The 24,019-nt window shown below is 39.3% G+C and overlaps 1 protein-coding gene across 1 annotated transcript; it reads left to right on the forward strand.

Annotated features, from left to right (window-relative positions):
* Nucleotides 1-94: 94 nt before the first annotated feature.
* On the forward strand, nucleotides 95-22,812 carry LOC139749093 (ubiquinol-cytochrome c reductase complex assembly factor 2). The gene is made up of 3 exons (XM_071662640.1): nucleotides 95-291; nucleotides 12,895-13,029; nucleotides 22,204-22,812. The coding sequence occupies exons 1-3, from the start codon at nucleotides 215-217 to the stop codon at nucleotides 22,337-22,339; spliced, it is 348 nt and encodes a 115-aa protein (XP_071518741.1). The 5' UTR covers nucleotides 95-214; the 3' UTR covers nucleotides 22,340-22,812.
* The last annotated feature ends 1,207 nt before the right edge of the window (nucleotides 22,813-24,019 follow it).

The following is a 24,019-nucleotide window of genomic DNA, read 5'->3' on the forward strand; positions in this document are numbered from 1 at the left end:
TCGATAGAATTGAGTCATTTGCTTATTATTTGATAATTTATTAGAATAATTGATATGTTTTCCGTCAATGATGATCATAAGTGTATTACCGTATACTATAGCAGTAGACGGTGGTGGTCGCTAGGTGGTAGCAAAGAAGGTGGTCATTCACTCCCTACCACCTTCCCTCAGGCTTCCACAAATATTTGGTTTTTATTCTCCCATTGGACTAATTATGTCACGAGGGAGCTATCGGAATTTTTTAAGGCTTCTTGAAAAATGGCCAGTGGATCAGACCAAGTCAGGAGGCCGGTAGGTAAATGGCTGTGTTGGTGGGGTTGAATAGGCTCCGTTGTTTTAGTCGAACTGACTCCATCTTGCTACCATGAAATTAGAGGGAGCTTTGCGCTTAGTACGCGGAATTTCTGACAAAAAGAGCAAGGTTCATGTTTTAATGGTATATTGTAAGTTAGTCTGTAAAGAAGAGTGGCATTAATATCCTCTCTATATATATCTTGTTCCTTAGTACACTGCATTATGCGCAGGTTTTTCATTAACTTATTCTTTTATGTTTGATTTATATATTCCCTTCTGTCTTCTCACTCCTTTTAATATCCAAAATCTACCATATATATATATATATATATATATATATATATATATATATATATATATATATATATATATATGTATATATATATATATATATCAAGTCTTGACATTTCTAAATTATAGTTTTTTTTATCTTTGTTATATATAATCTCTATCTATATCTCTTGAGGACCGTTCCCTCCAGGAGCTGCCATCAAGGGTTGGCAACGGCAAAAGGCTCCACTTATCCCTGTCCTTAAGTGTCACCCTCGCATACACCATTCCACACATTCTTCCACTCACACCCAACCCCCCCCCCCTTTAATTTTACTATCATGCACTCTCCTTGTAAACTCCCGGCGTTGGACTTTTCCCACATTGCCCAAACCACCTCAAAGTATTAAGATTCATTCATTCTACCACTCTGTGTAATTCATTCCCTTTGCATTCCTTGCCGCACCACATCATTCATATAACTATTCATATCATTCTTCATTCCATCAAGTCACACCACATGCTCCTCTCAAATATCTCATTTCCACAGCTTGGATTCTTGACCTTTGTGCCTCATTCTATGTCCATGTTTTGGTTGCTTAGGTCAGTGTTAGCAGGACAATGCCCTCCCATAATCCTCACTTTACTTCCATACTCTTCTTCCTTGTACTGCTTTCTCCCTTATCTCTCCTTCTATATCACCGCACTTATTGAAGACTGCTCCCAGACACTTAAATTCCCTCATTTCTTCCAGTCTTTTTCCCCCATATCCACAGCACAATTTAGTACACTTTCTTCTTTCACTCTATATAATTTTACAAAATCTGTACTTTCACTGTGTTTCCTTTCAAACACCATTACTTTTACTTGCATTTTCCTTCAGTATCCTCCAGTTACACACATCATAAAACACACTTACATCCTTCTGCGACTCCTCTTCACTCCGCAAACAACACAGTATCATCCACAAACAGGCTTGACACTAGCCACCATATCTCTGCCAAACTCCACATCTGCACCCCAATACCCAAGTTTTCCTTTCAACTCTTTTATCACTCCATCCATATATATATATATATATATATATATATATATATATATATATATATATATATATATATATATATATATATATATTATCCCTGGGGATAGGGGATTAAGAATACTTCCCACGTATTCCCTGCGTGTCGTAGAAGGCGACTAAAAGGGGAGGGAGCGGGGGGGCTGGAAATCCTCCCCTCTCTTTTTTTTTTTTTTTTTTTTAATTTTCCAAAAGAAGGAACAGAGGGGGCCAGTTGAGGATATTCCAAAAAAGGCCCAGTCCTCTGTTCTTAGCGCTACCTCGCTAATGCAGGAAATGGCGAATAGTTTAAAAGAAAGAAAGAATATATATATATATATATATATATATATATATATATATATATATATATATATATATATATATATATATATATTTTTTTTATTTTTTTTTATTTTGCTTTGTCGCTGTCTCCCGCGGTTGCGAGGTAGCGCAAGGAAACAGACGAAAGAAATGGCCCAACCCACCCCCATACACATGTATATACATACACGTCCACACACGCAAATATACATACCTATACATCTCAATGTACACATATATATATACACACACAAACACATACATATATACCCATGCACACAATTCACACTGCCTTTATTCATTCCCATCGCCACCTCACCACACATGGAATACCATCCCCCTCCCCCCTCATGTGTGCGAGGTAGTGATGGGAAAAGACAACAAAGGCCCCATTCGTTCACACTCAGTCTCTAGCTGTCATGCAATAATGCCCGAAACCACAGCTCCCTTTCCACATCCAGGCCCCACACAACTTTCCATGGTTTACCCCAGACACTTCACATGCCCTGATTCAATCCACTGACAGCACGTCAACCCCGGTATACCACATCGATCCAGTTCACTCTATTCCTTGCCCGCCTTTCACCCTCCTGCATGTTCAGGCCCCGATCACTCAAAATCTTTTTCACTCCATCTTTCCACCTCCAATTTGGTCTCCCACTTCTCCTCGTTCCCTCCACCTCCGACACATATATCCTCTTGGTCAATCTTTCCTCACTCATTCTCTCCATGTGCCCAAACCATTTCAAAACACCCTCTTCTGCTCTCTCAACCATGCTCTTTTTATTTCCACACATCTCTCTTACCCTTACATTACTTACTCGATCAAACCACCTCACACCACACATTGTCCTCAAACATCTCATTTCCAGCACATCCACCCTCCTGCACACAACTCTATCCATAGCCCACGCCTCACAACTATACAACATTTTTGGAACCACTATTCCTTCAAACATACCCAATTTTGCTTTCCGAGATAATGTTCTCGACTTCCACACATTCTTCAAGGCTCCCAGGATTTTCGCCCCCTCCCCAACCCTATGATTCACTTCCACTTCCATGGTTCCATCCGCTGCCAGATCCACTCCCAGATATCTAAAACACTTTACTTCCTCCAGTTTTTCTCCATTCAAACGTACCTCCCAATTGATTTGACCCTCAACCCTACTGTACCTAATAACCTTGCTCTTATTCACATTTACTCTTAACTTTCTTCTTTCACACACTTTACCAAACTCAGTCACCAGCTTCTGCAGTTTCTCACATGAATCAGCCACCAGCGCTGTATCATCAGCAAACAACTGACTCACTTCCCAAGCTCTCTCATCCACAACAGACTATCCCTATATATATATATATATATATATATATATATATATATATATATATATATATATATATATATATATATATATATATATATTTTTTTTTTTTTTTTTCATACTATTCGCCATTTCCCGCATTAGCGAGGTAGCGTTAAGAACAGAGGACTGGGCCTTAGAGGGAATATCCTCACCTGGCCCCCTTCTCTGTTCCTTCTTTTGGAAAATTAAAAAAAGAAGATGAGAGGGGAGGATTTCCAGCCACCCGCTCCCTCCCCTTTTAGTCGCCTTCTATGACACGCAGGGAATATGTGGGAAGTATTCTTTCTCCCCTATCCCCAGGGATAATATATATATATATATTTTTTTCATACTATTCGCCATTTCCCGCATTAGCGAGGTGGCGTTGAGAACAGAGGACTGGGCCTTTGAGGGAATATCCTCACCTGGCCCCCTTCTCTGTTCCCTCTTTTGGAAAATTGAAAAAAAGCGAGAGGGGAGGATTTCCAGCCACCCGCTCCCTCCCCTTTTAGTCGCCTTGTACGACATGCAGGGAATACATGGGAAGTATTCTTTCTCCCCTATCCCCAGGGATATATATATATATATATATATATATATATATATATATATATATATATATATATATATATAATCAAAAAGCCATGGTGACATCACACATCCCTGCCTCACACCTACATGTATACCAAAACTCACTCAGCTCTCTATCCAATCTTACACACATTTTCTCCTCTATAGAAGGCTTTTACACCATCCAAGAGTTTTCCCCTATAATCAGCTGTCATACGCTTTATCGTGATCCATAAAAGAGGCATACAACATCTTGCCTTTAGCTAAATACTTTTCCATGGTCATATTACTACAAAAATCTGATCCAATTATCCCCTACCTTTCCTGAAACCCCCTTACTCTTCACTTGTTCTGCATTCAGTCTCTTCCTTAAATGTTAGTTAAAATTCTTGCATACACTTTTCTCAGACTACTTAGCACTTATTGTCTTATAATTGCTGCATACATCCTTTGCACCTTTTCCTTTGGATGAAGAAACAATAACAGCTTTCACCCAATCTCAGGCACAACCTTCTGGTCCATGCTGAATTACATATAAGATGCATCCACTGTATTACACTTTCTCCTCCATACTTTAGCATTTCAGCCATAATTCCATCCGCTCCAGGTGCTTTTCCTACATTCAGCCTCATTATTGCCTTTCTTACCTCCCTCTTTGCTACAGGCCCCCTCACTTGTATTCTCTTTGTTCCCCCCTCGACACCCATGCATGTAACAACTGCTGCCTTCCCTTCTCCCACATTCATCAATTCAGAATACTCTTTCCATCTTCCTTTCACTTCCTCCTCCTGATTCAGCAGTTTCCCTCCCTTATTTCTCACATCAACATTTCCACACATATTCACCTTTCCTTTTTCACCTCCTTCTAGTATGGTTTTTTTATTATCCCAGAACTTCACTCAACAAAGGAATATGATAGTATGCCAGTCTTTTTATTTCACATTGTTTCTTCATCCTTTATCTTTCTTCCTATTTCAATAGAATTTTATATCAGATTTAGTTTTCATCTCCCCTCTCCAAGTTCTGGTATCCTATTGCTTTATTTTTATTTGTAAATCTTGTCATTTCTTTTTGTTTATTATACTTTCCATGTATCTCAAAGATAGTATTCCATTGTTTTTCCTCTGTTCTCATTTCTTGTATTATCCTTTCTAGTAAATTATTTCCACTTACTTTATGATATATTGTAGATATATAATGTGGTCTTCCATTGTCCTTGTTTTCGCTATGGATGCTGCTATTTCTCCTCTTTGTGAACTCTTCTTGGTATAATTCGATGCATCTAAAATTGACCTCTATATAGCATTTAATTTAGCTCTTTGGTGTATGTTGTGTCATTTTAGTGGATTTGATATGTCTGATTCATATAGAATAGCAAGTAGAACTATGCTTCTTCATGCAGACTTTTCCAGTTACTACTTTAATACAGTGTTGTGTAATGATGGTAAATTATTTGTATTTTCTACATAGCTTTTTGTAACATTTTTGTGCTAGAAACAATTTTGCCTTATTTCTTGTGATTCCTAGATTTTTAAATTCAATTGTTACTTTGTGTCTCTTCTATTTTCTGGCTGTTTTTCATTTAGGAATTAGTTATCTTTTGGTTAAAACCTGCCCCACAGAAAAAAAGCATCACTACCCCCTGCTTCAGGAAGGTAGTGCCAGGTAACTAGACAGAAAAGGCCACATTCATTCACACTTAGTTTCTAGCTGTCATGTGTAATGCACCGAAACCACAGCTCCCTATCCACATCCAGGCCTCACAGACCTTTCCATGGTTTACCCCAGATGTTTCATATGCCCTGGGTCAGTCCATTGACAGCATGTCAACCCCGGTATACCACATAATTCCAATTAACACTGTTCCTTGCCTCTCACCCTCTTATATGTTCAGGCCCCAATCGCTCAAAATCTTTTTCACTCCATCTTTCCACCTCCAGTTTGGTCTCCCACTTCTTGTTCTTTCCACTCCGACATGTATATCCTCTTTATCAGCCTTCCTCATTCATATCTATTTTGCATTTGTTTTAAATTTGTTTCACTCATTCTATACATTATCATAAGTCCCACTCTTTCTACCTTGAACCTCTTATACTCTTTTTTGTAAATACGTATATCTTCACTTTGGTTAACCACTTATACCTCCATCTGCATTTTAGTTAGACATGGTAAAACATCATCTGTTTTATTGTAAGTCCCTGTTTATTGATCATCATGAGATTTATGGTATCCTTGTTTAAGCTTTTGTCTAGTCTTTGTTTGTACTTCTTACTGACTTATCCCTTCCTTCCTCTAGATTTACTATTTCATGTTTCATAATTACCCATCTTTCTCCCTCTCTTCTTATCTCTGCTATCTTCATTCAATTTCTGGTTTTCCTCTCTCTTTTTTTGTCATGTCTGGAGAAATTTCAGTCTTTGTTATATTTTGATTAGGATCTTTCCATAATCTCATGGCTCTAGCAATTATTTCCTATTTTGCTGTTTCCTTACTTACTTTGATTAATAGTTGGATAAGTGTTGTTATTTTCCCTTCTTCCCATTCTCACTTATGATTCTGTGTCATTAATTTCTGTACCAAATCTCTCTCTAATTATCTCATCACACTTTTCCTTATCTTCCCTTTCTCTTTATCATTCTCTGTATTTGGTTCTGGTAAGTTGAACAATATTATGTCATTTTTCTTCCTCCTGTCTTCATTCATTTCTATTTTTTATAACATCATGATTTATGTATTTTCACAATTATTTTAATCCTTTTAGTCCCTCAAAGGAAAGATGAATGACTGTGTATGCATATTTAACTCTGTCATTTGATTTATGTTGGTAACTATGGAACCATGGAAGTGTAAGTGAGTCACAGGGTGGGGGAGGGGGCAAAGGTTCTAGGAGTGTTGAAGAATGTGTGGAAGGCGAGAACATTATCTCAGAGAGCAAAAATGGGTGTTTGAAGGATTAGTGGTTCCAACAATGTTTTATTGTTGTGAGGGATGGGCTATAGATAGGGTTGTGCAGAGGGTGAATGCATTGGAAATGAAATGTTTGAAGACAATTTGTGGTGTGTGGTGGTCCGATCAAGTATGTAATGCAAAGGTAAGAGAGATGAGTGGTAATAAAAAGAGTGTGGTTGAGAGAGCAGAAGAGGGTGAATTGAAATGGTTTGGTCACATGGAGAGAATGAGAGGCAAGATTAACAAAGAGGATATATGTGTCAGAGGTAGAGGGAATGAAGAGAAGTGGGAGACCAAATTGGAGGTGGAAGGATGGCGTGAAAAAGATTTTGATTGATTGGGGGCTGAACATACTGGAGGGTGAAAGGCATGCAAGGAATAGAGTGAATTGGAATGATGTGGTATGCCGGGGTTGACGTGCTGTCAATGGATTGAACCAGGGCATGTGAAGCGTCTGGGGTAAACCATGGAAAGTTTTGTGGGGCCTGGATGTGGAAAGGGAGCTGTGGTTTCGGTGCATTATACATGACAGCTAGAGACTGAGTGTGAATGAATGTGGCCTTTGTTGTCTTGAAGGGAATGCTAACCGCTAGGCTATGGGCCAGGCTCATAGCCTAGCGGTTAGCCTTCCTGCCTCTTGCACAGGGGTCCCGGGTTCGATCCTGGCTGTTGGAGGTTTGTATGTTCTATTGTTGACTGGTTGGTAGGGTTGTTTAATGTATGTATGACCCACGGTGAGGTGCCTGAGGATTGGCGGAATGCGTGCATAGTGCCATTGTACAAAGGCAAAGGGGATAAGAGTGAGTGCTCAAATTACAGAGGTATAAGTTTGTTGTGTATTCCTGGTAAATTATATGGGAGGGTATTGATTGAGAGGGTGAAGGCATGTACAGAGCATCAGATTGGGGAAGAGCAGTGTGGTTTCAGAAGTGGTAGAGGATGTGTGGATCAGGTGTTTGCTTTGAAGAATGTATGTGAGAAATACTTAGAAAAGCAAATGGATTTGTATGTAGCATTTATGGATCTGGAGAAGGCATATGATAGAGTTTATAGAGATGCTCTGTGGAAGGTATTAAGAATATATGGTGTGGGAGGCAAGTTGTTAGAAGCAGTGAAAAGTTTTTATCGAGGATGTAAGGCATGTGTACATGTAGGAAGAGAGGAAAGTGATTGGTTCTCAGTGAATGTAGGTTTGCAGCAGGGGTGTGTGATGTCTCCATGGTTGTTTAATTTGTTTATGGATGGGGTTGTTAGGGAGGTGAATGCAAGAGTTTTGGAAAGAGGGGCAAGTATGAAGTCTGTTGGGGATGAGAGAGCTTGGGAAGTGAGTCAGTTGTTGTTCGCTGATGATACAGCGCTGGTGGCTGATTCATGTAAGAAACTGCAGAAGCTGGTGACTGAGTTTGGTAAAGTGTGTGAAAGAAGAAAGTTAAGAGTAAATGTGAATAAGAGCAAGGTTATTAGGTACAGTAGGGTTGAGGGTCAAGTCAATTGGGAGGTGAGTTTGAATGGAGAAAAACTGGAGGAAGTGAAGTGTTTTAGATATCCGGGAGTGGATCTGGCAGCGGATGGAACCATGGAAGCGGAAGTGGATCATAGGGTGGGGGAGGGGGCGAAAATTCTGGGAGCCTTGAAGAATGTGTGGAAGTCGAGAACATTATCTCAGAAAGCAAAAATGGGTATGTTTGAAGGAATAGTGGTTCCAACAATGTTGTATGGTTGCGAGGCGTGGGCTATGGATAGAGTTGTGCGCAGGAGGATGGATGTGCAGGAAATGAGATGTTTGAGGACAATGTGTGGTGTGAGGTGGTTTGATCGAGTAAGTAACGTAAGGGTAAGAGAGATGTGTGGAAATAAAAAGAGCGTGGTTGAGAGAGCGGAAGAGGGTGTTTTGAAATGGTTTGGGCACATGGAGAGAATGAGTGAGGAAAGATTGACCATGAGGATATATGTGTCGGAGGTGGAGGGAACGAGGAGAAGAGGGAGACCAAATTGGAGGTGGAAAGATGGAGTGAAAAAGATTTTGTGTGATCGGGGCCTGAACATGCAGGAGGGTGAAAGGAGGTCAAGGAATAGACTGAATTGGAGCGATGTGGTATACCAGGGTTGACGTGCTGTCAGTGGATTGAATCGGGGCATGTGAAGCGTCTGGGGTAAACCATGGAAAGCTGTGTAGGTATGTATATTTGCGTGTGTGGACGTATGTATATACATGTGTATGGGGGTGGGTTGGGCCATTTCTTTCGTCTGTTTCCTTGCGCTACCTCGCAAACACGGGAGACAGCGACTAAGCAAAAAAAAAATATATATATATATATATATATATATATATATATATATATATATATATATATATATATATATATATATATATCCCTGGGGATAGGGGAGAAAGAATATATATATATATCTTTTTCTTTCTTTTTCTTTCAAACTATTCGCCATTTTCCACATTAGCGAGGTAGCGTTAAGAACAGAGGACTGGGCCTTTGAGGGACTACCCTCACCTGGCCCAATTTTCTGCTCCTTCTTTTGGAAAATTAAAAAAAAAACGAGAGGGGAGGATTTCCAGCCCCCCGCTCCCTCCCCTTTTAGTCGCCTTCTACAACACGCAGGGAATACGTGGGAAGTATTCTTTCTCCCCTATCCCCAGGGATGATATATATATATATATATATATATATATTATATATTATATATATATATATATATATATATATATATATATAAGGGAGCGGGGGGCTGGAAATCCTCCCCTCTCATTTTTTTTTTTTAATTTTCCAAAAGAAGGAACAGAGAAGAGGGCCAGGTGAGGATATTCCCTCAAAGGCCCAGTCCTCTGTTCTTAACGCTACCTTGCTATCGCGGGAAATGGCGAATAGTATGAAAAATATATATATATATATATATATATATATATATATATATATATATATATATATATATATATATATATATATATATATATATATATATATATATATATATATAAATATATATAAATATATATATTCCTATGAGTCCATGGGGAAAATGAAACACGATAAGCTCCCAAGTGCACGTTCGTATAATAACATCATCAGGGGAGACGAGAGAAATATAAGTCAATTGATATACAACAAAGAGACGTAGCTAGGATGCCATTAGGTAAACATGTGATTGTGCAATAAAAAGCCATGGTGACATCACACAGCCTTGCCTCACACCTACTTGTATATCAAAACTTTTGTGCAACTCTCCATCCACTCTTACACATGCATTTGCTCCTCTGTAGAAAGCTTTCACACCATCCAACAGTTGTCCCCTTACCCCATATATCCCTAACATGTCCCAAAAAGTATTCCCCTCAAATTTGTCATTCACTTTCTTTAGATCCTTAAAGGCTACATACAACTTTTTACCTTTCTCTAAATACTTTTCTACAGTTATCGTCGCATCAGAGGGAGGTAGCAGTTGGTACGCAACCACCAACCAGGGGGGGTTATGTTACCAGTACTATCTGCCTGAGTATGAGGAGGGTTAGTGACAGCTGAGTAGTGAGCCAACACTTTAGTGGCTGTCAAGTTCCACTCTGACCCAAGTTGCTGTCTTTTCTCCTTGCCTCAACCACATGTGGACTGCTGGCATTCCTTCCACAAACATACAATCTCTCCTTGTCACACATAGCCCTTGACAACACTTAACTCACTCAACTCATTCTTTGTGATTAGATTTTTCCTGAAATGAATGCTATATGCTAGCTCTGCCCTTTAGCAAAATAATAGATGCAGTGGGTGTATGTAATAGGCAGGAACATTAGGCAGGAGCACTTATTAGTAGTAGGTAGCAACGCTACCTGGGAGCACCAGATAATAGTAATAGGTTGAAACATTAGGTAGACGCATTAGGTAGTAGTTAATTGGAACATTAGGTAGGAGCCTCAGAAAACACTGCACCAGAGTTGCCCTTTGCCAGTGGCTGAAAAGTCACTCTGGATTTCACCAATTATGGAGACTTTTGCTGTGGCCACCCCCTTGAGGAAGTTCCTGAAGGGAACAGATATCAGAAATATGGATAAATAAATAGTCATCACCATAAAAATCTAAGCCACACATCTCCTACCTTTCCTAAAATCCCTTCACACCTCACTCATTCTGCTCGTCACTTCCATTAATCTAGCAATCAACATTCTTGCTTACACTTTTTCTGTTACACTTAACAGACTTATTCTCTTATAGTTACTGCATACATCCATAGCACCTTTTCCTTTGAATGATAGATTAATGATAGCTTTCACCGATCCTCATGCACAACCTTCTGCTTCCATGCTAAATTACATATCAGATGCATCCACTGTATTGCACTTTCTCCTCTGTACTTCAGCATTTCAGCTATAATCCCATCCACTTCAGGTGCCTTTCCAATCTTCAGTCTCATAATAACCCTTTTCACATACCTTTTTGCTATAGGCTGCTGCTTCACCTCTCACATTCATCAGTTCAAAATACTCTTTCTACCTTCCTTTCACTTTCTCCTTTTGATTTAGCAACTCCCTTTCCTTATATCTAGCATAAGAAAGGTACATATCAGTGTCAGCTTGCTGAGGGAGGTCATTTATACAAGGGTACCAGAACTGAATCCCATAGGGTACTGGATAAACTTTACAGCAGTTAGATTTTGACTCATTCCCTATGTCTGCCTGTGAAAACCTAACCTAACCTAACACATGACCTGTTCCATATGTTGATAGATTAGTTAGAAGCTTTTTTTGTCATATTGTATATATTGTATCAAATGCTCTCCAAAATTTGAGATTTAGATTTTCAGTTTAGTACTTAGATATCACATTCATTCATGGCTTCTGCATTGAACTAACTGTCAAAAAACTTGTTGCTATATTTGTGGACTAAATCTCAGCTGCTTGAGCTATAGGTTCCCAACTCAGACTTGGGTTGCTAAGCTATTTTGAGTAAGTTACCAAAGGTCTTCATTAACTGGCTGACCCAACTCTTCATTGTGGTTCAGTAGTAGCTTTGCCAAGGACAGCAGAGGCAGCCTCTTCCCAAGATATGCTTCTTCCCACCCCTTTCTCCTCTAAATTTAAAACATCCAGTTACTGTTTCCAAGATTACAGTGTCAGCTTTCACAAAATAGACTTGTGTCACAAGAAATAGTATTGTTCAACATTGCATTAAGCTCTGCTCATATTAACTATTGTAAAAGGCTGTAAGAAAATTATTTCTGTATGTTTCATGTGTTTTACTGCCTCCATTTTTAAATCAGTGAGTATTACCAGGATAAGATTGATGACTGAAAGTCTAACAAAGATATATATACAAGTGCATATTACACCAGTCACATACATAACTATATATTCTAATAGTGATAATAATAATGATAGTAATAATAGTATTAACTTATTTACACATTTACATTAGTATTAGACAAATACAGTACACTTATCCTGCCCCAGGAACCCCCATAATGAGGCCCCTACTGCATTCAGGAAGTTAGCCATGTCCAGCAGTAAGAACTGTAGCTTTTACTGCATCATTTTTGGAATGCTTTATTAATGGGGTGTTAGCTAGGGGTGGGGAATCTTTGAGTGCAGTTGATAGACGTGTGAGACTAGGATAGACTCTTCATTTCTGCATGAAGGCTGGTGAATGATTATAAAGTGGCCTTGGCATCAGGAGGTTAATACTGTTGCAGAATATTGGTTGCTGAGCATATTGAAGTTTTATTGTATTGGAAGCATTTGTTTTGTACAAATGTGGAATATTTGTTAATACTAAGCATTCAATCATTGTTCTCAGTGAAGTATTTTGTGTGTTGCATATTTTTGTTATGCTTGACCTGGTAGGTTTGACATATTCAAAAATGGAGAACACTGATTGTTTGTAGGGGACAGGTACAGAAGTTTAAAGAATAACACCTCCCATGAGTGGACATGAATGCTATAGATAAAATACTGTATAAATGTAATACTCCATAAACATGATACCCCAGATATTTTAATAATGATTTAGTAATGTCTTACTAAATAGTTTTCCTGAAGCGTATACACTGTAGATAGATTTTTAATCTTCCCCTTTTTATCAGGGATCTTGGTGAACACCTTCGTCTTCGTGTCACAGAGAGCTTCAAACATGGTGATGTCACAAGTGTAGATGAAGTAGAGTGCCAGAGGATCTATTCTTCACTAAGTCGTATAGCTAAGGACACATATGCTAAACAGTTAGTATTTTGGAAAATTTGCTTGATGGAAACATTTTTAGTTCCTGTTTGAGCCTTTTAAATGAAGTTAACCCTCTGTGTCTTATGATTAACCTAACTAATGAATTCTGTTTTAGCTGTTATAGCCAGTGGTATTTTTATATCAGGATTGGATGTAACTTACTTTCTTATAGTGCATTGACACCATGGATTTAATTATTGGTGTACCATAGTGCTCTGGTAACAACTGTACCATGCATGGAGATATTGATCTGGATTAAGGGTTTATTACTAATCAGAGCTGAAGTATCAAAGGCTATCAGCAAACTTAAAGCGTAAGTGATACATAATACCGTTGGAGTATGATTGGGGGCTATGCTAATTCCACAGAAGAGGCAATAAAGTACTTTACTTCCTTGTGGTTAATATGAATAACAGTTAATCTAGAAAAGGCTACTTTTTTTTGCAATGGCCGGAATCATCCAACATTCTGGATACCAACATATATGACACTGATAGAGCATTTTTTATTTCATTGGCAGTAAACTTTCATCTTTAACATTGCTGTAGAAAGTTATCATGATGATTTTTTCTCCATGTCTTCGTTGCCATAATGCTTTATTTTGTTTAACTGACGAGACCATTTTGTAATGCAAAAGTATCCAGGGATTAGATCTGATAATAGTTTGGTTAGGCTTTGACGATAAGTAAGCTGATTGATAAAATTTCAATTGTTCTAGCACCAGTTTTTTCATTTTCTGGGGTACTGAAATGTAAGGAATGTCTTTGACCTTTCTGAGGCTGATTGGATTTGTTAGGACATTGAAAAAACATGAGTTGCTAGATTTTAATAGACAGTATACAGTGGACAGAGTAATAGTTTAACATGTTGTAGTAGTTTGTAAACTTAATGATTGGGGTTCATGGGACTTGCTATGCTTTGGGTAAACTTAAGTAGTTTATCATAGTAGTTTATGATATGCATACTTAGTACATGTACATTGATCCTTTATTGCTTGAGGAATTTTTAATGAATTTTACTAGTACGTTATCATAGCTGTATATACCTGTCATGTGTAATGCACTGAAACCACAGCTCCCTTTCCACATCTATGCCCCACAAAACTTTCCATGGTTTACCCCAGATGCTTCACATGACCTGGCTCAATCCATTGACAGCACATCAACCCCAGTATACCACATCGTTCCAATTCACTCTATTCCTTGCATGCCTTTCACCCTCAAGTATGTTCAAGCCCTGATCACTCAAAATCTTTTTCACTCCATCCTTCCACCTCCAATTTGGTCTCCCACTTCTCCTCATTCCCTCCACCTCTGACATATATGTCCTTTTTGTCAATTTTTCCTCACTCATTCTCTTCATGTGACCAAATCATTTCAATACACCCTCTTCTGCTCTCTCAATCACACTCTTTTTATTACCACACATCTCTCATAACCTTTCATAATTTACTCGATCAAACCTCCTCACACCATATATTGTCCTCAAACATCTCATTTCCAACACATCCACTCTTCTCTGCACAATCCTATCTATAGCCCACACCTCACAACCATATAACATTGTTGGAACCACTATTCCTTCCAACTTACCCATTTTTGCTCTCCGAGATAATGTTCTCACCTTCCACACATTTTTCAACACTCCCAGAACCTTTACCCCCTCCCCCACTCTGTGACTCACTTCTGCTTCTATGGTTCCATCCGCTGCTAAATCCACTCCCAGATATTTAAAACACTTCACTTCCTCCAGTTTTTCTCCATTCAAACTCACCTCCCAATTGATTTGTCCCTCACCCCTACTGAACCTAATAACATTGATCTTATTCACGTTTACTCTCAGCTTTCTACTTTCACACACTTTCAAACCCAATCACCAGCTTCTATCTCAGCCGAGTCAGCCACCAGCGCTGTGTCATCAGCGAACAACAACTGACTCACTTCCCAAGCCCTCTCATCCACAGCAGACTGCATACTTGCCCCTCTCTCCAAAACTCTTGCATTCACCTCCCTAACAACCCCATCCATAAACAAAACAAACAACTATGGAGACATCATGCACCCCTGCCGCAGACCAACATTCACTGAGAACCAATCACTTTCCTCTATTCCTACTCGTACACATGCCTTACATCCTTGGTAAAAACTTTCGCTGCTTCTAGCAACTTACCTTCCACACCATATACTCTTAATACCTTCCACAGAGCATCTCTATCAACTCTATCATATGCCTTCTTCAGATCCATAAATGCTACATACAAATCCATCTGTTTTTCTAAGTATTTCTCACATACATTCTTCAAAGCAAGCACCTCTACCACTTCTGAAACTACACTACTCTTTCCCAATCTGATGCTCTGTACATGCCTTCACCCTATCAATCAATACCATCCCATATGATTTCCCAGGAATACTCAACAAACTTATAACTCTGTAATTTGAACACTCACCTTTATCCCCTTTGCCTTTGTACAATGGCAGTGTGCATGCATTCATTCCACCAGTCCTCAGGCACTTCACCATGAAGCATACATACATTGAATATCCTCACCAACAAGTGAACAACACAGTCACCCCCTTTTTTTAATGAATTTCACTGCAATACCATCCAAACCTGACACCTTGCCAGCTTTCATCTTCTGCAAAGCTTTCATTACCTCTGTTTACCAAGCCATTCTCCCTGACCCTCTCACTTCGCACACCACCTCGACCAAAACACTCTATCTGCCACTGTATCATCAAACACATTCAACAAACCTTCAAAATACTCTCTCCTTCTCACTTCACCACTACTTATCATTACCTCCCCATTAGCCGCCTTCACCAATGTTCCCATTTGTTCTATTGTCTTACACACTTTATATACCTCCTTCTTTTTTATTCTCCCTAAAATTTAACGATACTCTCTCACCCCAACTCTCATTTGCCCTCTTTTTCACCTCTTGCACCTTTCTCTTGACCTGCCTCTTTCACTTATAAATCTCCCAGTCATTTGCACTATTTCCCTGCAAAAATCATCCAAATGCCTCTCTCTTCTCTTTCACTAACAATCTTACTTCTTCATCCCACCACTCACTACCCTTTCTAATCTGCCCACCTCCCACCTTTCTCATGCCACAGGCATCTTTTGTGCAAGCCATCACTACTTCCCAAAATACATCCCATTCCTCCCCCACTCCCCTTACGTCATTTGCTCTCATCTTTTTCTATTCTACATTCAATCTCTCCTGGCACTTTCTCACACAAGTCTCCTTTCCAAGCTCACTTACTCTCACCACTCTCTTCACCCCAACTCTCTCTCTCTCTCTCTCTCTCTCTCTCTCTCTCTCTCTCTCTCTCTCTCTCTCTGTATATATATATATATATATATATTTGTGTATATATATATTTGTGTATATATATATATATATATATATTTGTATATATATATATATATATATATATATATATATATATATATATATATATATATATATATATGTCTCCATGGTTGTTTAATTTGTTTATGGATGGGGTTTTTAGGGAGGTAAATGCAAGAGTTTTGGAAAGAGGGGCAAGTATGAAGTCTGTTGGGGATGAGAGAGCTTCGGAAGTGAGTCAGTTGTTGTTCGCTGATGATACAGCGCTGGTGGCTGATTCATGTGAGAAACTGCAGAAGCTGGTGACTGAGTTTGGTAAAGTGTGTGGAAGAAGAAAGTTAAGAGTAAATGTGAATAAGAGCAAGGTTATTAGGTACAGTAGGGTTGAGGGTCAAGTCAATTGGGAGGTGAGTTTGAATGGAGAAAAACTGGAGGAAGTGAAGTGTTTTAGATATCTGGGAGTGGATCTGGCAGCGGATGGAACCATGGAAGCGGAAGTGGATCATAGGGTGGGGGAGGGGGCGAAAATTCTGGGAGCCTTGAAGAATGTGTGGAAGTCGAGAACATTATCTCGGAAAGCAAAAATGGGTATGTTTGAAGGAATAGTGGTTCCAACAATGTTGTATGGTTGCGAGGCGTGGACTATGGATAGAGTTGTGCGCAGGAGGATGGATGTGCTGGAAATGAGATGTTTGAGGACAATGTGTGGTGTGAGGTGGTTTGATTGAGTAAGTAACGTAAGGGTAAGAGAGATGTGTGGAAATAAAAAGAGCGTGGTTGAGAGAGCAGAAGAGGGTGTTTTGAAATGGTTTGGTCACATGGAGAGAATGAGTGAGGAAAGATTGACCAAGAGGATATATGTGTCGGAGGTGGAGGGAACGAGGAGAAGAGGGAGACCAAATTGGAGGTGGAAAGATGGAGTGAAAAAGATTTTGTGTGATCGGGGCCTGAACATGCAGGAGGGTGAAAGGAGGGCAAGGAATAGAGTGAATTGGAGCGATGTTGTATACCGGGGTTGACGTGCTGTCAGTGGATTGAATCAAGGCATGTGAAGCGTCTGGGGTAAACCATGGAAAGCTGTGTAGGTATGTATATTTGCGTGTGTGGACGTATGTATATACATGTGTATGGGGGTGGGTTGGGCCATTTCTTTCGTCTGTTTCCTTGCGCTACCTCGCAAACGCGGGAGACAGCGACAAAGCAAAAATATATATATATATATATATATATATATATATATATATATATATATATATATATTGGAAAGGATCACAATTTTGCGTGTGATCAAGATATTCCTATGGGTCCCCGTGGACTCATAGGAATATATATATATATATATATATATATATATATATATATATATATATCATTCACTCTTCTGAAAACCCATACAAATCTTCACCTTAGCCCCCACAAGATAATGATCAGACATCCCTCCAGTTGCACCTCTCAGCACATTAACATCCAAAAGTCTCTCTTTCGCGCGCCTGTCAATTAACACGTAATCCAATAATGCTTTCTGGCCATATCTCCTACTTACATACGTATACTTATGTATATCTCGCTTTTTTAACCAGGTATTCCCAATCACCACTCCTTTTTCAGCACATAAATCTACAAGCTCTTCACCATTTCCATTTACAACACTGAACACCCCATGTATACCAATTATTCCCTCAACTGCCACATTATTCACCTTTGCATTCAAATCACCCATCACTATAACCCGGTCGCGTGCATCAAAACCACTAACACACTCATTCAGCTGCTCCCAAAACACTTGCCTCTCATGATCTTTCTTCTCATGCCCAGGTGCATATGCACCAATAATCACCCGTCTCTCTCCATCAACTTTCAGTTTTACCCATATTAATCGAGAATTTACTTTCTTACATTCTATCACATACTCCCACAACTCCTGTTTCAGGAGTACTGCTACTCCTTCCCTTGCTCTTGTCCTCTCACTAACCCCTGACTTTACTCCCAAGACATTCCCAAACCACTCTTCCCCTTTACCCTTGAGCTTCATTTCACTCAGAGCCAAAACATCCAGGTTCCTTTCCTCAAACATACTACCTATCTCTCCTTTTTTCACATCTTGGTTACATCCACACACATTTAGACAACCCAACCTGAGTCTACGAGGAGGATGAGCACTCCCCGCGTGACTCCTTCTGTTTCCCATTTTTTAGAAAGTTAAAAATACAAGGAGGGGAGGATTTCTGGCCCCCCGCTCCCGTCCCCTCTAGTCGCCTTCTACGACACGTGAGAATGCGTAGGAAATATTCTTTCACCCCTATCCCCAGGGATAATATATATATATATATATATATATATATACATACACACACATATACACATATATACACACATACACACATATACACACACATATATATATACATATACAGGTGTTTGCTTTGAAGAATGTATGTGAGATATACTTAGAAAAGCAAATGGATTTGTATGTAGCATTTATGGATCTGGAGAAGGCATATGATAGAGTTGATAGAGATGCTCTGTGGAAGGTATTAAGAATATATGGTGTGGGTGGCAAGTTGTTAGAAGCAGTGAAAAGTTTTTATCGAGGATGTAAGGCATGTGTACGTGTAGGAAGAGAGGAAAGTGATTGGTTCTCAGTGAATGTAGGTTTGTGGCAGGGGTGTGTGATGTCTCCATGGTTGTTTAATTTGTTTATGGATGGGGTTGTTAGGGAGGTGAATGCAAGAGTTTTGGAAAGAGGGGCAAGAATGAAGTCTGTTGTGGATGAGAGAGCTTGGGAAGTGAGTCAGTTGTTGTTCGCTGATGATACAGCGCTGGTGGCTGATTCATGTGAGAAACTGCAGAAGCTGGTGACTGAGTTTGGTAAAGTGTGTGAAAGAAGAAAGTTAAGAGTAAATGTGAATAAGAGCAAGGTAATTAGGTACAGTAGGGTTGAGGGTTAAGTCAATTGGGAGGTAAGTTTGAATGGAGAAAAACTGGAGGAAGTAAAGTGTTTTAGATATCTGGGAGTGGATCTGGCAGTGGATGGAACCATGGAAGGGGAAGTGAATCATAGGGTGGGGCAGGGGGCGAAAATCCTGGGAGCCTTGAAGAATGTGTGGAAGTCGAGAACATTATCTCAGAAAGCAAAAATGGGTATGTTTGAAGGAATAGTGGTTCCAACAATGTTGTATGGTTGCAAGGCGTGGGCTATGGATAGAGATGTGCGCAGGAGGATGGATGTGCTGGAAATGAGATGTTAGAGGACAATGTGTGGTGTGAGGTGGTTTGATCGAGTAAGTAACGTAAGGGTAAGAGAGACGTGTGGAAATAAAAAGAGCGTGGTTGAGAGAGCAGAAGAGGGTGTTTTGAAATGGTTTGGGCACATGGAGAGAATGAGTGAGGAAAGATTGACCAAGAGGATATATGTGTCGGAGGTGGAGGGAACGAGGAGACCAAATTGGAGGTGGAAAGATGGAGTGAAAAAGGTTTTGTGTGATCGGGGCCTGAACATGCAGGAGGGTGAAAGGAGGGCAAGGAATAGAGTGAATTGGATCGATGTGGTATACCGGGGTTGACGTGCTGTCAGTGGATTGAATCAGGGCATGTGAAGTGTCTGGGGTAAACCATGGAAAGCTGTGTAGGTATGTATATTTGCGTGTGTGGACGTATGTATATACATGTGTATGGGGGTGGGTTGGGCCATTTCTTTCGTCTGTTTCCTTGCGCTACCTCGCAAACGCGGGAGACCGGAAAAAAAATATATATATATATATATATATATATATATATATATATATATATATATATATATATATATATATATATATTTTTTTTTTTTCCAAAAGAAGGAACAGAGAAGGGGGTCAGGTGAGGATATTCCCTCTAAGGCCCAGTTCTCTGTTCTTAACGCTACCTCGCTAACGCGGGAAATGGCAAATAGTATGAAAAAAAAAAAAAATATATATATATATATATATATATATATATTTGGTAAAGTGTGTGGAAGAAGAAAGTTAAGAGTAAATGTGAATAAGAGCAAGGTTATTAGGTACAGTAGGGTTGAGGGTCAAGTCAATTGGGAGGTGAGTTTGAATGGAGAAAAACTGGAGGAAGTGAAGTGTTTTAGATATCTGGGAGTGGATCTGTCAGCGGATGGAACCATGGAAGCGGAAGTGGATCATAGGGTGGGGGAGGGGGCGAAAATTTTGGGAGCCTTGAAAAATGTGTGGAAGTCGAGAACATTATCCCGGAAAGCAAAAATGGGTATGTTTGAAGGAATAGTAGTTCCAACAATGTTGTATGGTTGCGAGGCGTGGGCTATGGATAGAGTTGTGCGCAGGAGGATGGATGTGCTGGAAATGAGATGTTTGAGGACAGTGTGTGGTGTGAGGTGGTTTGATCGAGTAAGTAACGTAAGGGTAAGAGAGATGTGTGGAAATAAAAAGAGTGTGGTTGAGAGAGCAGAAGAGGGTGTTTTGAAATGGTTTGGGCACATGGAGAGAATGAGTGAGGAAAGATTGACCAAGAGGATATATGTGTCGGAGGTGGAGGGAACGAGGAGAAGAGGGAGACCAAATTGGAGGTGGAAAGATGGAGTGAAAAGGATTTTGTGTGATCGGGGCCTGAACATGCAGGAGGGTGAAAGGAGGGCAAGGAATAGAGTGAATTGGAGCGATGTGGTATACAGGGGTTGACGTGCTGTCAGTGGATTGAATCAAGGCATGTGAAGCGTCCGGGGTAAACCAAGGAAAGCTGTGTAGGTATGTATATTTGCGTGTGTGGACGTGTGTATGTACATGTGTATGGGGGGGGTTGGGCCATTTCTTTCGTCTGTTTCCTTGCGCTACCTCGCAAACACGGGAGACAGCGACAAAGTATAAAAAAAAAAAAAAAAAAAAATATATATATATATATATATCATATACCTCTTTCCAGATTAGTTTGTTATTCTTTATGTTCTGATTGATTTGTCATCCTAAATTCTCATGTGGTTTCCTCTTATTGATATATGCCATCCTTTTGAATGTTTTATTCAGGTCTGTGTATTCTGCAGTATTTGACTTCCATTCATCATTAGTTTCTGATGTGTGTAATTTTCCCTCCAAACTCACACATTTCCCACCACTAACTTCTTCAGATATTCAGACCACCATGCTGTACCTCGCCATTCCCTTTATAACTGCTTATTTCCCTGCCAACCTATAGTAAAGAATTGTTAATCCATTGACTGTGACTACAATAGAAATTTAGTATCCACAGCATGGAAATTCTTTTAAGATGATAGCAAGTTGCATTGAGACTTTCCTTTTCTTTTGTCAGTAATCTTGAATGTCTTGTTTGGCATCCTACTAATGCTCATAATGATTTAAACTGAAATTTTGACGTGAAATTTTTATTTCACTTATGTTCGTCCAAGTTAATGCTCTTCAGTTTCACCTTTTGGGATCTGATTTTTATGCAGTAGTTTCCTTTTCCCTTGCAACACATCTTTCCTCCAATTTAGTCCCTAAATATCAGTTTGGCACTTCAAGAAGGGTGTGTAGACTAATTTTTTTAGCCTTTTTTTTCTAAGGGATGACAGTTGCTTCTTCTTCTTTACCAAAAGTGTAACTCATCATTGCTGTAGTTATAGAGGAATCATCACTTCTTGTAAAATAACCCTTATCCATGGTGAGAATGCCCATGTGAATTGATCCGTAGCTCCATAGAATATTTCTGCACATAACTTCCAAACATAACCAGATGCATTTCTAAACTTCCATATATAATTCAATGCATTTCTCTTCTTTTTCATATTAATTTTACATGAAACTGTCTACTTTTGCAGGTATCCACGCTCACTAAGCAGCACAGCAACAGGCCTCTCTGGAGAAGTGTGTCGAGAGATTATATCAAATGACTTTTTAAAAGCTCTAGAGGAACAAGAAAGAGGGTTCTTTTCACGCCTTTTCAAAAGAAATTAAACCAAAGTGTAGCTGTTTTGTGTACCCTGTGCTTCATAAAAAGAACTTTTATTTAATTTCTTGTCACAAAATGGTTTCATTGTTTAGTAATAGGATAATGTTTACTAGAAGACAGTTGAAAAATTTTGGGGGAACCATAAAGATATTTGATTCTCATAGTGTAAGATGCCCATCAAAAAAGTTTTCTACAGTGGGCCAGAGAGGGGCACAGGTGTTTCAGAAACAGGAAAACTATTCAGTATCATCTGCAGCTGCACCTCATATTCCTGTTATGGCAGAAGAGGTATTGGAGTTTTTAGCACCAAGAAAAGATGATGTTATTCTGGATATGACCTTTGGGGCTGGAGGTCATTCTCAAAAAATTCTTGAAAGCACACCAGATGTCCAAATGGTTTGTTTGGATCGGGATCCAGCAGCCTATGAATATGCAAAGAAATTGCAGAAAGAATATCCTGGAAGACTTCTCCCTCTGTTAGGGAAGTTTAGGTATGATTACTAAATGTATTATTTGCTTTTTTAGTGCTCTTGTATTGAAGCATAGTGGAAAGAAAGGTTGTCCAGCTTTGCAACATCAAGGCTGCATACTGTCTACTGTGGCCCATGGATGAGAGTTTGTATTGTGTAGAGTAACTACTGATAGTATATGTGTAACGCTTTCACATGACAACTCAATTAGTTTTATCATATACTTTCTCCAGGTACAGAAATGGGCACAGACAGATCCTTTTCTTTCTTTGAGTGTTTCACACAAATTCTTCAAAGCAAACACCAAGTCCACATGTCCTCTACCACTTCATCTTACTCAAGGCTATCACCAAACCAATTGCCATGACTCTTTTGCTTTGCATTCATCCACATCTAAAAGCCCCCATATCTGCCACTATGTCATGTGACATATTTAGTAGTCTTTCAAAATACTTACTCCATTGCTTCACCTCATCTCAGCTTTTTACCACTTCCCCATTTTCCCCCCTCATTGATATTTCATTTCATTTCTTCTGTTTTCTCATGTTTGCTCCAAAACATTCTTTTTCTTCATGAAATTTACTAGTAATCCTCACACAAACTCTTGTTTGCCCTCTTTTTCACTCCCTGCACCTTTCTCTTCACCTCCTGTTGCTTTCTTTTGTACATCTACCAATTAGTCTCCTTCTCTGCAAGTAGTTCCCATATGCATCTCTCCTTTTTCACAAGTAACCCTTCCATCGTGCCATTTACTGCCCTTTTTCACGTGCCACACATTTCCCTCACATGTGTAAGCAGTGCTTCTCTGAATACTTCCCATTCCTCACCCCACTTTATTTACTTTCACCATTTGCCATTTTACACAGTCTTCCCTGGTATCTTTTCATACAAGCCTCTTTACCAAGCTTTCTCACTTTCACATCCTTCTTCTCACCCATATAATATGATTTAACTTGTTCCCTAAGCCTATATGATCCTTTTCTTGTTTCTCATTAGATGATCAAAGACAGAGGACATCAACTAATGTATCTGAACCAGACAGCATTACTGACCGTATAAGTTTTATTAGAGCAATTTACGATCTTAAGAAAGATAAAGCCAGTGAAGTGGTGATTGTGAACAAAGATGATTAAATCTCCAAAATGAATTATCTGCTAAGTGATGATACAAGATACTCTGAGCTCAAAAAGAAGTCCACTAGACATTGTTGCTGCT

This window comes from Panulirus ornatus, chromosome 6 (genome assembly GCF_036320965.1).
Source record: "Panulirus ornatus isolate Po-2019 chromosome 6, ASM3632096v1, whole genome shotgun sequence".
NCBI classification, from domain to species: domain Eukaryota; kingdom Metazoa; phylum Arthropoda; class Malacostraca; order Decapoda; family Palinuridae; genus Panulirus; species Panulirus ornatus.